The sequence below is a fragment of the Dipodomys spectabilis genome, unplaced genomic scaffold (assembly GCF_019054845.1).
Source record: "Dipodomys spectabilis isolate Male_0828 unplaced genomic scaffold, ASM1905484v1 ptg000076l, whole genome shotgun sequence".
Taxonomy (NCBI): domain Eukaryota; kingdom Metazoa; phylum Chordata; class Mammalia; order Rodentia; family Heteromyidae; genus Dipodomys; species Dipodomys spectabilis.
In genome coordinates, this window is record NW_024870753.1 from 8,504,551 (window position 1) to 8,518,771 (window position 14,221).

At 52.6% G+C, this 14,221-nt stretch overlaps 1 protein-coding gene across 2 annotated transcripts in view; it reads left to right on the forward strand.

Moving 5' to 3' along the window:
- Sorl1 (sortilin related receptor 1) overlaps nucleotides 1-14,221 on the forward strand; it is a 114,858-nt gene that overhangs the window by 74,438 nt on the left and 26,199 nt on the right. The window contains exons 24-29 of one of the 2 annotated variants that reach the window (XM_042682700.1): nucleotides 1,382-1,504; nucleotides 3,905-4,024; nucleotides 8,343-8,468; nucleotides 9,717-9,824; nucleotides 11,368-11,499; nucleotides 13,160-13,291. In XM_042682700.1, coding sequence (XP_042538634.1) covers nucleotides 1,382-1,504; nucleotides 3,905-4,024; nucleotides 8,343-8,468; nucleotides 9,717-9,824; nucleotides 11,368-11,499; nucleotides 13,160-13,291 — 741 coding nt within the window. The remainder of the gene's footprint in view (nucleotides 1-1,381; nucleotides 1,505-3,904; nucleotides 4,025-8,342; nucleotides 8,469-9,716; nucleotides 9,825-11,367; nucleotides 11,500-13,159; nucleotides 13,292-14,221) is intronic. The other variant, XM_042682701.1, reaches the window with a different exon arrangement.

Consider the following 14,221-nt stretch of genomic DNA (forward strand, 5'->3'; position numbering starts at 1 on the left):
AGCCAGTCGCATGGGGACACCCCAGAGGGGTGTATGGACCTTCGGGTCCCTCTCCTTATAAAGAGAAAGGGGATGATCGAGATGCTGCGGCACCCTGCCCACTGCAGGCCAGGGACAACCGTGTGCTGGGCAGAGCGCTGGAGGAGTTGGTGCGGTACCCGTCAGCCGCCAGGGAAGAGAGGAAGGGTGTGCGGGGGACACGGGAGGAGGGAGGCTGCCAGTCATTTCCCTTCCTGTTAAACAGACTCCTCCAGCTGGGCGGACGGCAGGCTCGGGGGTTTTGACGTGAGTCCCCTGCAGCCTTGTCATTTTGCATTCATCCCTTGCCTCCCACGTGAGCTCAGTTTCAGAGGAGACATGGAACCTCCAGCAGGAGCTGCCGGGCTGTCTGACAGCAGTGTTACATGTCATGTGGTGCCATGCCCCACCCCCAGCCTCCCGCCCAGAATTCCGCTCTGTCACGCTGTTACCTTTCCTGGTGGCCCCTCTGCTACCCGGGAGGGCAACCTTGCCTTCCCCCGCCTTCCTGCAGGGCTTTTCCTGGGTCCCTGGGCCAGACATGTTCTGATCAGGAAAGGGAGGCAATCTCCGTCCATGGTGCCAGAAGCGCCTGTCACAAGTTGAGGAAGAAAAGTGTTGTGTTTGGAGCCTGTTAGCTCTCGCTCCTATTTATTACATAGACTTCAGCCCCAAGCCTGTTTTCTTACTTAATTCCGGTTATACTCTCTTTGTGCTATGGTACTGCCAGCTAGCCCTTATCTGCACTTGATGAGAGAGGGGACAGAGGCACAGATGGTTAAGTAGGTGGCAGGAAGCCAGGTCCAAGCCCACTCTTTCTGCCTGTGGTCACAAGTGTTAGTTTGCCCTCATTTGACTGCCGAGGAAACTGAGGTTTGGGGAGGTGAAAATCATCTGCCTAGGGAAGCGGAAGAATGAGGGTTGACACTTGGTCTGGACTGACAAAGAAGCCTGCACCCTGCGTATCTGGGCGGTTTTCAAAACAGCACAATTCCAGCTTCCGTGGGGAATCGAACTACCTCAATAGGAGTTTTCTAGATAAAGGCATGGCTGTCAGTGACCTGGGGGGACATCTTCACGTCTGAGGGGACTCAGGAGGGGAGGCAGCCCCTCGCTCCCACACAGCGTCTGGCCCTTGCAGACCCTGTTCCTACCCAACGCGGACCCCCGGGAGATGGCTCTGCTGTGGTTGTGTGCTTCCGGTTCTCATGAAGTGTATTTCTTAGGTGAAATTGACGTTTGATTTCTGTGTTTGTCATTCAAGTTTTCTTTGGTCTTTTCTTGTTAACTGGTTTTCTAAAGGGAAGTTTGTGTCGAGGGGAATTAGCTGTCCCTCATGAGGGTCTTGTCTCTCTCATTGTAGCTACCACTGTCTGTGACGTGGACACCCAGTTCCGGTGCCAGGAGTCGGGGACCTGCATCCCACTCTCCTACAAATGTGATCTTGAGGATGACTGTGGAGACAACAGTGACGAGAGGCACTGTGGTAAGAGGACGCGGCGCGCGGAGCCCCTTCTGAGCCGGAGGTGACCGTGCCTGCCGGCCGGCTGCACTCACGGGCAGGGAGGGCTGGAAAAGGGGGATTTCTGATAGTCATTTCGGGGTTCATCATCTTCCAGTTGCAGGGCCTCCACCATCCACGAGGCAGGGTTGAGCCTTCCTTCCACTTCCCTTCCTACAGGGCTTGTTTGTTTCGTGAGCATTTGGTTCTTCGGGTCATGCTTGATGTAGAGTTAATGGGCTGCAGAAGTAAGGAAGGAAAAGATGGGGCCTGGACTCATTACAGTCACTTACTCTTTGATTGTGCTTGTTTTCTAATCGGAAAAAGGAGAAAATGAATTCTTTTTGCCATGTAGATATTCTATCAAAGGGAAATGTGCCAGCCAGAGAGTAAGCTTCTGTTTTCTTTCACTTTGCATGTATGTTTGTGCTGGAAGTGGGGCTTGACCTTAGCTCTATTTGCTTAGCTCTACCATTTAGCTTTTTGGTAGCTAATTGAAGATAAGTCTCATAGACTTCCCTGTGAAACTCATAGACTTTGCTTTGAACTGCAGTCCTCAGATCTCAGCCTCCTGAGTTTCTAGGGTTACAGACAGAAGCTCCCAGTGCCTGGCAAAGCAATGGATAGGGAGGCAGGAACTCGACCCACCCTCTCTAAGTGGGTGTGAGAGTAGCCTAGTGAAGGTTGGATCTACAGCTTTGTGAGCTGGGATTTTTTCCCCCCTGTGAGTATCATTCAGTAAATTCTGCTAAAAGTCAGCAGGCAATGTAAGCATTGATTGGAGCTTCTGCCTTCCGAATGGTAAACTTTAGGTTAGGAGAATAACGTGTTAGCAGTGTAAGCAGTGATAGGGATTGTCTAGTCCCGTCCTTTTAATTTCCACATTCACTGACTGTGTCCATCTTCATGATCTCCCCGGGGCGGGGGTGGGGGGAAGGGGGCTGGTTCAAGGAGACACAGTGAACTTGTGTCTAAGGGGGGTCTGGGACCTGGATCCTGCTTGGCAAGCCCACGCTCTTCCTGTCGCACAGTGCTGTGCTGTCACTGTCACGAGCCCTGTGTTAGTTAGCAGGCTCTGGGCCCAAACTCCTTTGTTGGCTATTGACAGAGACATTATGCAATGCTCACAGTGCACCAGATGGGAGACCCATCAGCCTGAGTGAGAAGTGAGAATGGAGACCAGACACCGAGCCAGACGTGGTGATGGGTTGGTGTGGCTCTGTCTCTGTCATCCCCTCCTTCCTGTCCATCCACACACACACACACACACACACACACACACACACACACACACACACACACACACACACACACACACGGCCTGCTTCCTTTATTAGGAGCAGGTAAATGGACTCACAGGGACTAAAAAAGGGGGAGCAGGAGGGGCTCATGATTCGTTTTAACACACAAACTAATGGCTCGGGAAACTCTGCTGAAAGTCAGAGATAGTGGAGTTCATTTGAGAACACCTTCTGGGAGGACTGGCTTCCTGATTCCATAACGGAACACGTCCATGGGGCTCCTGTTCAGTTGCCCTTCCTTCTTGCCATCTCCTCCCTACTTTTCTCCAAAGGTTAAAGTGTATGGTGAGTCTTGGTCTAGTAGAGTGGGAATCCTGTGTGTCTCCTTATTTCCAGACTCATCTCCCTCCCTCCCTGGGGCACATGGTTGGCCATTCGGCTCCCATCTTCACTCCTGGCCCATTCCTGCTCCTTGGTCCTAATCCATCCCCGGGTCCCACGAGCCCCTTCTCTGGAGTAGCCCCTCTTCATATGGCTCAGGCTCTTTTCTCATAAATAGCTCACTCACCACCTCTGCTTGCAACCTGCTTCTAGGTCAGCCCCCTGGGCTCTGTGCTTTGCTACCCCCATTTTTTGAGGCTCGAGAAAGTTCTACTACAAAGTTCTGAGCCTCTGTTCTTTTCAGATATAGTAAAAGTCTTAGACTGCGTAGCTCATGAGCAACAGAAGTTCATTCCTCCAGTTCTGGGCTGGGAAGTGCAAGGTCCCGATGCCCACACACTCAGTGCCTAGGAAGAGCCTGTTCTCTTCGACACGGATTTACCCTTAGTCCTCCTCCGAAGGCCTCACTCTGGTGATTAAGCTTCCATCTTCGAGTTTTGGGGACATGTTCCAACCATAGTGCCTGTCTCACAACGCCGCTAAGGACCCATTTGCAGCATCGTCTGTGGGAGTTATTCTAGATGGCTTCCTGTCCTGGGTAAAGCGCTCTCCTTCCGCAGTGGCTGCCTGGGTGCAAGGCTCTCTGTCCGTGCTACCTACTCCTGCTCGGTGCTGTGGGTCCCCCGCTAGCCCCTGTGGAACTGGACTCCAGTTGGGGAGGCGGGCTCGTGCCCTCACGTCTCCGTCTGTCATCCCCCCACAGAGATGCACCAGTGCCGGAGTGACGAGTACAACTGCAGCTCCGGGATGTGCATCCGCTCCTCCTGGGTGTGCGACGGAGACAACGACTGCAGAGACTGGTCTGACGAAGCCAACTGTACCGGTCAGTACCGCCCAGACCCAGCGAGCGGCACCGCCCGCTCACGTTCCGGTTAGCGGCATGATCACAGGCCGTGGACTCTGGGGATTAGCTTACACTTTAGGAGCCAGCTAGTTCAGCCCATCTCAGAGAGCTGGAGTCGGAAGGCAAATGAACTCCCTTCCTTCCTGCTTGGAGGAAATCTCACTAAGAGAAATGGCAGAGGACCGACCAGCATTCTGGGTGATTTAGTTGCTTTATGTTCTGACTCAGGTCTTCTCAGTTCTTCAGGACCAGGAAGAAATGCTTCACAGACTGACTCTTGGTCTAGAGACCATCCTTTTGAGTTTCACTATCTGAATAACATGAGCTAGGTGATCTTATTCAAATGGAAAAATCTGAGGATTGACCTAGATAAGTAAAACATGGACTGTGCTTATACCTCCTTGAGGTAAGATTTCATTCAAAAAAAAAGTTGGGAACACCATGAATAGCAGGGGATGCTAGATGGCCTAAGTTAAGGGACATGCTCATTCATGCTCACCGCATTATTTTTATGAATGAAGAGTGCATGGTGAAAAAAAAAAAAAAAAGAGTGGATGGTGATCATTTGCCTCATGTTGTATGTATGTACGTGTGTCGGGGGGAGGGTATTAAGTAGAATCGGAAGTTAAGATGGTTGTGGAAGAATAAAAACAAATATTCTACTTAATACTTACCACTTCAGTCCTATACTTCTAGATAATTATAACTTGTCAAAACATGAAATAGGAAATGGAAGATCCCCAAATCCCATGTGAGGAGTAATTCCTCTGTGCCCGTCTCTAGATGGCACCGTTCAGTCTGCAGCCCTAAACCCCCTGCAGTGGTCTCTGGCATCCTGCGGATGCTCCAGGCTCTCGAGCAGTCTCCAGGGCTGCAGCTCTGCTCTGGGAGAGCTTCTGGAAAGTGCTTTTCTAAATGCGAAGAAAAGCAGCAGAGTAGCTGCCATGATCCCAGGGTGCGCGTGCGTGCCGCCTGGAAGCCTGGGTTCGGATGGATAATTGGGTGATAAATGGGGAGGGTACTGGTGGGCAGCTCAGTCTGTAGATTGCAGGATGATTGAACAGCTCGTTAGCACAACCACATTGGTCCAACTCGTGTACCGGCAGCGAGTACTAGTCTTCCAGAATGAATTCACGGCTCCAGTTCTGTGGGCGGGCTGTCATACAGACTCTGGCTTTTTATCTCTGGTTTTCTTCTGCCAGGACTCGTCAGGGAAAGTTTAGAGTTTTGCCATTCAGCTGCAGCCTGGTTCCAATGGCTGTTCTTGCAAAGATGGGTTTCTCCTTCTCTTCCTGTTCAGCTGAGGTTTTCTTGCCAGGCTGGCTTTGAACTGTGATCCTCAGATTTCAGCCTGCTGAGTAGCTAGGAATACAAATGTGAGCCACGGGTGCCTAGCACCTTTCCTTGTTGGAGTCCACAGGTTAAATTGCTTTCTTCCCCCACCAGTGCTTGGTGAAGGCCTTTGGTCCTGTGCTCTAGTGGGTCTTGGTGACTCTGGGAGGGTTGAAGTCTGAGAATTAGGCAGGGCTTATGTAACGACCTCTATCAGAAACTCTAGCTGCCTCTCCAGACCACTCGCTGTGGGAGCCTTTCCACTCCTGCAGTTGTGGCCAGTCCATCAGAGAGCCAGAATTCTTTTCTTCCCTTAGTACTTCAGCTTGGATTAAAAATCAACCCTTTCCATGTTGATGATCTTAAAACTATTTATTGGGGCTGGGAAGGTGGCTCAGTTGCAGAGTGCTTGCCTTGCATGCCTGAGGCCCTGGGTTCGATTCCTCAGCACCACATAAAGAAAAAAGCCGGAAGTGGCGCTGTGGCTCAAGTGGTAGAGTGTTAACCTTGAGCTGAAGAGCTGAGGGACAGCGCCCAGGCCCAGAGTTCAGGCCCCACGACCAGACCCAAAAAAAAAAAAAAGTCAGCAGAGTTGTCTGCCTGGGCTGACTTCAAAAAAAAACAACCAAAAAAACTATTTATTGAACACGATGATTTACCCTGCACTCAAAAATCACATAGCTCCTAAATTAGAAAAATCCAGAAGGGGACTGGGAAAGTGGCTCAGTGGTAGAGCTCTTGCCTTGCATGCATGAGGCACTGGGTTTGATTCCCCAGCAGCACATAAGCAAAAAGAAAAAAAGCCGGAAGTGGCGCTGTGACTCAAGTGGTAGAGCGCTAGCCTTGAGCTGAAGAGCTAAGGGACAGTGCCCAGGCCCAGCCAGAGTTCAGGCCCCACGACTGGACCCCCCCCCCAAAAAAAAAATCCAGAAGAAAGACAATATGTTCTGCATTCTGGTCCATCTTGGCCACTTGAGTGTGGTTGATGTGAAGTGATGGATCTTTCTGGTCTCGGTCTGGGATGGAAGCCGGAGATCTCGGATGTGCCTCCCAGAATTATCATTTGGACACCATTCTAGCGCTTTGAAATTGTTTCCAATTAAAAGAGAAATGCATAGCCAGAATAATAATAATAAGATTAGTGTGCTAATTAGTTTAGGTAACTGTGTGTTATGAGAGCAGGGAAGGCTTTCGAGAGGAATATATATCTTTTAATGCTATCAGATGCCTATACTCAAAAGTATTCCAAGTAATGGTTGTTCCTAGGCAGAAGCTCAAGTAATATACTTTATTTATTCCTCTTATCTACGTTAGAAGGTATGTTTGTTTACAGATGTTTATTGGATTCTGAGCGCCAGAGATCGTGGGTGTGCAGATTTATTTATGTGCTACCCAACACTGCTTTGGTCTTCTGAGAGATGCAGGGACACAAATAATGGATCACTCCTTGTTCTAAAATAGTGCGAGGAATCAGATTTGCTGTCCTTCTGACAAAAAAAAAAAAAAAAAGCCCAAATTCAGTCCTGGAGGACTGTAAGCCAATGTCCCCAACCTCTGAGCAGTTCATTTCTAGTCAATTGAATAAAAAGCTACATTTGCTCTCAACAACCCAGTGTGGTTTGTTTTATGCTCTTCTGTTACAAAGATGCCTAGTCACACAGTTAAATTAATGGGGGGCCCATCCAGTACCCTTTCCCCATGCACACTTTTTGTTGTTGTTGATGGTGGTGGTTATGGGGCTTGAACTCAGAGCCTGGATGCTGTCCCTGAGCTCTTTTGCTTAAGGCTAGCACTCTACCACTTTAGACCACAGTTCCACCTCTGGTTTTCTGGAGATCAGAGTCTCACAGACTTTCCTACTCGGGCTGACTTTGAACCTCGATCCTCAGATCTCAGCCTCCAGGTCTTAGCCATGGCCTATTGCCATAGTTGTAGTTTAGCATTAGTTGACTATTGACGTCATCATCTTGTTGTATCCATGATGAAAATTCATTATAGGTTTGCATGTATGTATGAGGAGAGGGTCAGAACTATGCAAAGTCTGAGGCATCCATGGACCCTCTTAGAATATAATAACTATCTCCTGTGGCTAAGGCAGGACTAGCATGCAGGGTTCCATGCAGGTGGTACACAATGCACAGTGGGCAGACACATAGCTCTCTGTTTTCAAGGGAGTAGGTGTTTGTACTGCTGGTCGGGTTTGAGGAACATTTAGGCGCTTGAGCTGAGATGTTAGGAACGTTAGGAAATGACTTCCAGGTGGCCTTAACCCACGTGTGCAAGTGAGCCTGTTCATTCTTCAGTGACAGCTCCTCTAGCCTCTTTGTTTGTTTTTCTAAGTAGTTGTAGTGGCTGTTATGTGTCATTGGTCAGTAGACGCTGCTTTTCCTTATACATAAGACCAGGCAGGTCGTTCTGTGCTCTGAGGCCTGCTTGCTTGGAAACCTCTGGTGAATCTGTTATGGTTTGGGAGCCTGAAATGTTTCACATTTGAATGGGGGGTTTCCTTTAGCATTATATAAAGCCTCGGCCCTTCAGAGCTTAGGGGAGCCCCGAGCTGACAGCCTCAGGAGGTGAAGCTGGGGGGCCCCACACCATGGCTGGGTGAGTGAGGGGCTTCTGTGAGGGATAATGCGTGAGGCGTGGTTAGGAAGAGGACAGGCTTTAGACGAGGACAGCCCTGCTGTGAGTTCCTTACTCTCTCCCAGCCTTTTCCTAGCTGTGGAAGGGGAGTATTGTGGTACCTACTCTATGCTCCCTTAGAAGAAGTGACTGTTGGGCGTGAGCCCGGGGGCCTGTGCCAGCACCGTGTAGCCGACACGGAGCCCTGCCCACTGTGGCTCGGATGCTCTATCTCCCCTCCAAGGAGCAGCTCGGGTGCCGCAGCCATTCAGGCTGGGCGCTCCCCTGTGCAGTTGGAGGGGGGAGGAGGGCGGGCGTGACGCTGTCCTCTCTCTGTTGGCAGCTATGTACCACACCTGCGAGGCCTCCAATTTCCAGTGCCGCAACGGGCACTGCATCCCCCAGCGCTGGGTGTGTGACGGCGATGCGGACTGCCAGGACGGCTCTGATGAGGACCCAGCCAACTGCGGTACGCACGGTGCCTGGCCCCCCCCACCCCCCCGGGAGCTTCCGCACGGTGGGGTCTGCCGCTGCGGCAGAGGGGGCGCATGAGCCGAACAAGCCCACCCACGCCGCGGCGTGCTGCCTGCCCTGTGGTGTATCAGGACGTGGCGTCCAGTCTTAACTCTCCAGCAGCCAGTCTCCCTCGTATACAAACAAAACGTGCAACATTTCACCCCACCACAGAACAACACACGTCAGGTGTCCGGTGGCTCTCGCCTGTCATCCTAGCTACCCAGGAGGCTGAGATCTGAGGACCACAGTTCAAAGCCAGCCTGAGTAGGAAAGTCTGTGAGACTCTCGACCCCAATTAACTGTCAAAAAAGCTGAAATTGGTAGAATGCTAGCCTTGAGCAAAAAAAAGCTCAGGGATGGTGCAAAGACCCTGAGTTCAAGCCCCGGTACTGGCATAAACGCAAAGTATATTGTGAATAATTTATAATAATAAAGTGAAAACTCAGAAAAGTAAAACAAAGAAACGTACATATTCTGGGCCAGCTTCAAACCTTGATTGTCAGATCTCAGCCTCCTAAAAGCTAGGATTATAGACATGAGCCACTGGTGCCCTGCTCCTACTGTGCTTTTTATCATTAGTAGAGAACGTATGGAAAGTATGCAAAAGACTCTGCTGTGTTAGGCCAGTAGCAGCCTCATGCATCTGTTCTTCCTGCCTGTTGATTGCATTTGGAACCCCTGAGTGACACACAGCATTCCACCCTCATCAGTATCAATGCTCACCACGATGTTCACATGGTGACAAGATCCACCGACTTATTTCTTAGTGACACAACTGTATAGACAAATAGAAATGAACCCTTGTCCTATTTTGTACCAATAAGATGCTGTGCATGTTGCTCTCCACATTTCTGCTGTTGTTGCTATTCACATAGTTGTATTTCTGGCACAGAACTGTGCCCAGAGCCCTTCTTTAATCGCGTGCCATTTGTGGAACAAGCCTCTGCTGGCAGAGATGCCGGCGGTTTTGCATCTATTACAAGGTGTTGCAATGGAATACCTGTTCTTCCATTCAATATGGGTTGAAGGCGGAGCACATTTCTACGTTTGGAATTGCTGGACCTCAGCATATAGACACTGGTCATTTTGCTAGCCGTGGGTGCCGTCTCTTTAGGGATGGTACAGGTGGGTGTTCTGCCCAAACATACTTGAGTGCTGTTTCCTCCGCTTCATTCTTCCCCATCCTTGGGTTAAATTTCAGAGAAGAAGTGCAATGGGTTCCACTGTCCGAACGGAACTTGCATCCCATCCAGCAAACATTGTGACGGTCTGCGTGACTGCTCGGATGGCTCAGATGAGCAGCACTGTGGTAAGTTGTCCCCACTGCCAGCCCCCAGGGCTTGCAGGGCCCAGTGGGAGCCTGGACCCAGTGCTTGGATTTCTTCACTACCTTCTTGGCCTTATGGATGGGGGGGTGGGGGAAGCGGGGGTGGAGCAGGGGATCGTGGGGTGAGTTCCCCTCTGGGGGATGTTCCTGTTTCATTTCTGTGTGTTCTGTGAATCAACAGCTTGTTTTTGCCAGTCCACTTCTTCTGGGATGTGTTTCTGGGTCTTGCTGGATATCACTTGGGAAGCATTTCTAGGCCAGGCACCCATTCCTATCCCATTTTCTTTAGACCCACAAGGATGATCTTTTCAGCGTAGTGTATCTTGAACTCACCCGAGATGCTTTAGAAGTCACAGGTGCCTGGATACCACCTCCGGACATGGTATCATTGAGGGGTGAGGCCATTCTGCCTTGCAGGCCGCGAAGGCCCTCAGAATCATTTGGCCCGTGACAGGATGCACACGTGTGCTTCTTGTAAGCTTCTTGTGGGCTGCCAGTGAGCGCCTGCCTGTGTCGAGTGTTTTTGTATGGCTTAGCAGTGATGGCACAGAGTGTTGCAATGGTAGCCCTAGGCAGAAAAACAGTTCCCTACTCCTGAGCACAGGCTAGGGAAGTGTTCCAGGCAATTCTAAAATGCATTCCATGTTCTGAGCTGGCTTTGGGCAGCAGTGGACAAGATTCTACCCCTACCTGGTGCTTTCAAATGACACTGCACTTGAACACAGTGACTCTTGTTTCTTGCTGACTTACTGAATGGAGCATCACTTACTGGTGACACTTGAAGAGCTTCGACAGGCTGTGACTTCTGCTAAGCTGCCAGTCATTGTTCTCTGCATTCGTTGGGGTATTCCAGAGAAATGAGCAGCAGGGTGCAGGGAGTTGGCCTGCCCGATTATGGAGGCTGGCTGGTTCAAATCTGCAGGGTCAGGTCCAAGAGGTGTCGGGCTGGAGACCCAAGAGAGAGCTCCGAAGGCCGTGGCCTGCCTTGTGCTCATGTGGCCTTTCCTGTCTGCATGCATGCCCAGCGACTTGTGCAGACACCTGTCCTGTGCCCGTATGACTTCATCTGACGGGAGTCACCTTGTTAGCCATGTTAAGCAGAAGCCATCTCTACTTGCAGTCCCTTTAGAGTCTGGGGCTTCAGCATAGGAACAGGAGAGGCCCTGATTCACTCCAGAGCCCCGGTGCCTTGCGCCAGCCCCTCCGAGAGACGGCGTCACAGCCCGGTGATGGCAGCTGGCTCTGGGCTTCAGCTTCGGTGTCTCCCTTATCAGCCACGCGTGGTGGGGCCACGTGTGTGCTCATTCCATAAACAGAGGCAGCAAAAGCTCACTGTGCTGCCTTGGGGGCAGAGGGACGCACCTTGCCCAGTGCTTAGCTCTGGGCTGGGCACAAAGCAAGTACTCCATCCGGGATGCCGTCAGCACTGTCTCCTGACTGTCTGACCTGGGCATTCGCCCTGGGCTGCAGAGCGAGCTGCTGCCCCTGGAGCTCATATTCCCCTCCCGCTTCCCCTTCGCCCCAGAGCCCCTGTGCACCCGCTTCATGGACTTCGTGTGCAAGAACCGTCAGCAGTGCCTGTTCCACTCCATGGTGTGTGATGGCGTCATTCAGTGCCGCGATGGCTCGGACGAGGACCCCGCTTTCGCAGGGTGCTGTGAGTGGCAGGAGGCGTGGGGGGGCACTTAGGGGGAAGGGCACTCGTGGAGGGGGGGAGGGGGCTTGGGGGAGGGGGCGTCACTCATGGTCACAGAGGCTTGGCTGCCCTGGAGTGGACCATGGTGTGTGTTAAAGATCTTTGCCCAGCGCACGAGTCTGTGGGTCCCAAGTTAGCTGGCTTTCTTAAGGAGCGCTGCTTTGGCCTGGTTGTGGTGGTCCACGCCTATAATCCCAGCTACCCAGGAAGCTGAGATCCGGAGGATCATCGTTATAGACCAGTCAGGGCAAGAGAGTTCACTGGAATCCACCTCCACAGTAAGCAGCAAGAGGCAGGGCTGAAGACCTGAGACGAAGTGAATGTTTAGAAAGGGAAACAGGGTTGCTTCTGTTACCTGAAGACAGGCTTTGGCCTAGCATGGCGGTGTACTCCTGTAATTCCAGCTACTCACGAAAGCAAAGATGGGAGAATACAGTTCCCGGGTAGCCCAAGGTTAGTCAGAGACTCTTTGTGAAAAACAAAAAACTACAAGCAAAAAGGACTGTGGAGTATGGTCATGCTCGAGCCCGAGTTCAGTCCCCGGGACCAAAAACACAACAACAACAACAGGCAAAAGACAGAAAGAAAACAGAAAAGACAGCCTGCTTTGTTGGAAGCTGGTGGACACCGCCATCCTGGCTCCTGTCACCTGTGCCTGCCGCCCGGCCTGAGCAGCGAGATCCACCCCCCCCCCCACCTTGCCACTGCACCCCACAGCTCTCAGACCTGCCTGGGACCACGCTGTTTCCCCTACACTGAGAATCCCCAGAGGAAGGTGTTTGGTTTGTTACCCCATTCCCAGACAGTGCCCGTGTCCCTCGGAGAGACCTCAGCACCATGCTGGACCGGGCAGCTGGCCAACTGGGCCGCTTAAACAACAGGCTTGCGAGTCTCACAGTGGTGGAAATGCAAGTCCAAGTCCAAGCCCTGCCGGTTTTCTCCAAGCCTTGGACTGGCTGCCTTCTCCGTTTATCTTTATGTGTCTGTGTCTAAGTTTCTTCTCTCTCTTTCTTCTCCCCCCACCTCCCCCCGCCCTGTGCATGCACGCCACTACCTGGGCGCTCTCCCTTAGCTTTTCACTTAAGGCCGCCGCCGTACCACTTGAGCTGCAGCTCCACTTCTGGCATTTTGGTGGCTCATTGGAGATAAGAGTCTCCTACTTTTCTTCCTGGGGTTGCCTGTGAACCTCAATTCTCAGATCTCAACCTCCTGATTAGCTAGGATTACAGGAGGGAGCGGCTGGTGTTCGGCTCCTCATGTTTTTCAGAAAGGTAGAGGGTCTTGTGACGTCGTCCAGGTTGGCCTTGAACTCATGGCTCACAGGCAGCTCCCTCATCAGCCTCCCCCAGACAGTTCTTAAGTCTGACCCCCTAACTTGCGGTTAGGACTCCACGCTGTGAATATGGGAGAGATCCGCTCAGGCCATCACGTGGCCAGGAAAGCTGGGCGGGATGGATTCTCCATGCAGCGCTGCGCTGTGTAGGACTGCGCTAACCGTGGCCGTGGCTTGAAGTCCTGCTCAGCAGCGGCTCGGTGGGACCTGTGGTCCCCTCTAGCCTCCCGCGCTCACCTCTGCGGCGCGGAAGTAATTGGGGCTTTGTGGGTGTTTTTCCTTACGCAGCCCAAGACCCCGAGTTCCACAAGGTGTGTGACGAATTCGGGTTCCAGTGTCAGAACGGCGTGTGCATCAGTTTGATCTGGAAGTGCGACGGGATGGACGACTGCGGGGATTACTCGGACGAAGCCAACTGTGGTAGGGAGCCGCGGGCCGCCGTCCACCCCCGCCCCGTCCCGGGACGGCTCCTCACCCGCCCGCAGCTCCGGGGCCAGCTCGCAGAGAGCCGGGGAGCCCTCCCTGACCCTCACGGGTGCCAGGAGACTTGGAGGCCGCCTCCTCTCCCTCCCGCAGTCAGCACGGCCTCAGGCGTCACTGTCACTTTACACATTGTAGCATCCTCTCTCCCCCCACACCCACAGCTGTAGAACAAAGCGTCACCATCGGTTATTATTGTTACGATTATGATTATATATTATATTATTATATTTTAGTAAACTGTCAGCATTAGAACTCAGGTCCTCATTTTGCAAGATACCAACATGTAGGGCAGGGAGGGGGGGCCGTGGGGGGGTATCTGCGGATCTGTGGGGACGGTTGGGTGAGGCTGTGGATCTGTGGGGACGGTTGGGTGAGGCTGCGGATCTGTGGGGACAGTTGGGTGAGGCTGTGGATCTGTGGGGACGGTTGGGTGAGGCTGTGGATCTGTGGGGATGGTGGGGGGGGTCTGCGGATCTGTGGGGACGGTGGGGGGGTAAGGCTGTGGATCTGTGGGGACAGTGGGGGGGTGAGTCTGCGGATCTGTGGGGACGGTGGGGGGGGTCTGCGGATCTGTGGGGATGGTGGGGGGGGGTCTGCGGATCTGTGGGGACGGTGGGGGGGTGAGTCTGCGGATCTGTGGGGATGGTGGGGGGGTCTGCAGATCTGTGGGGACAGTGGGGGGGTGAGTCTGCGGATCTGTGGGGACAGTGGGGGGGGTGGGTCTGCGGATCTGTGGGCTTGGGTCGCTAGGCTGCTCCCTTCCTCTTTCCTTCCCACTTCCCTCTCTGGAGGGGGAGGGCACGCACGTGGCCTGCATGTGGGCCCGGAGCTGATGGTCGTGGTATGGCCTTGCTCATGTGGTCCTTG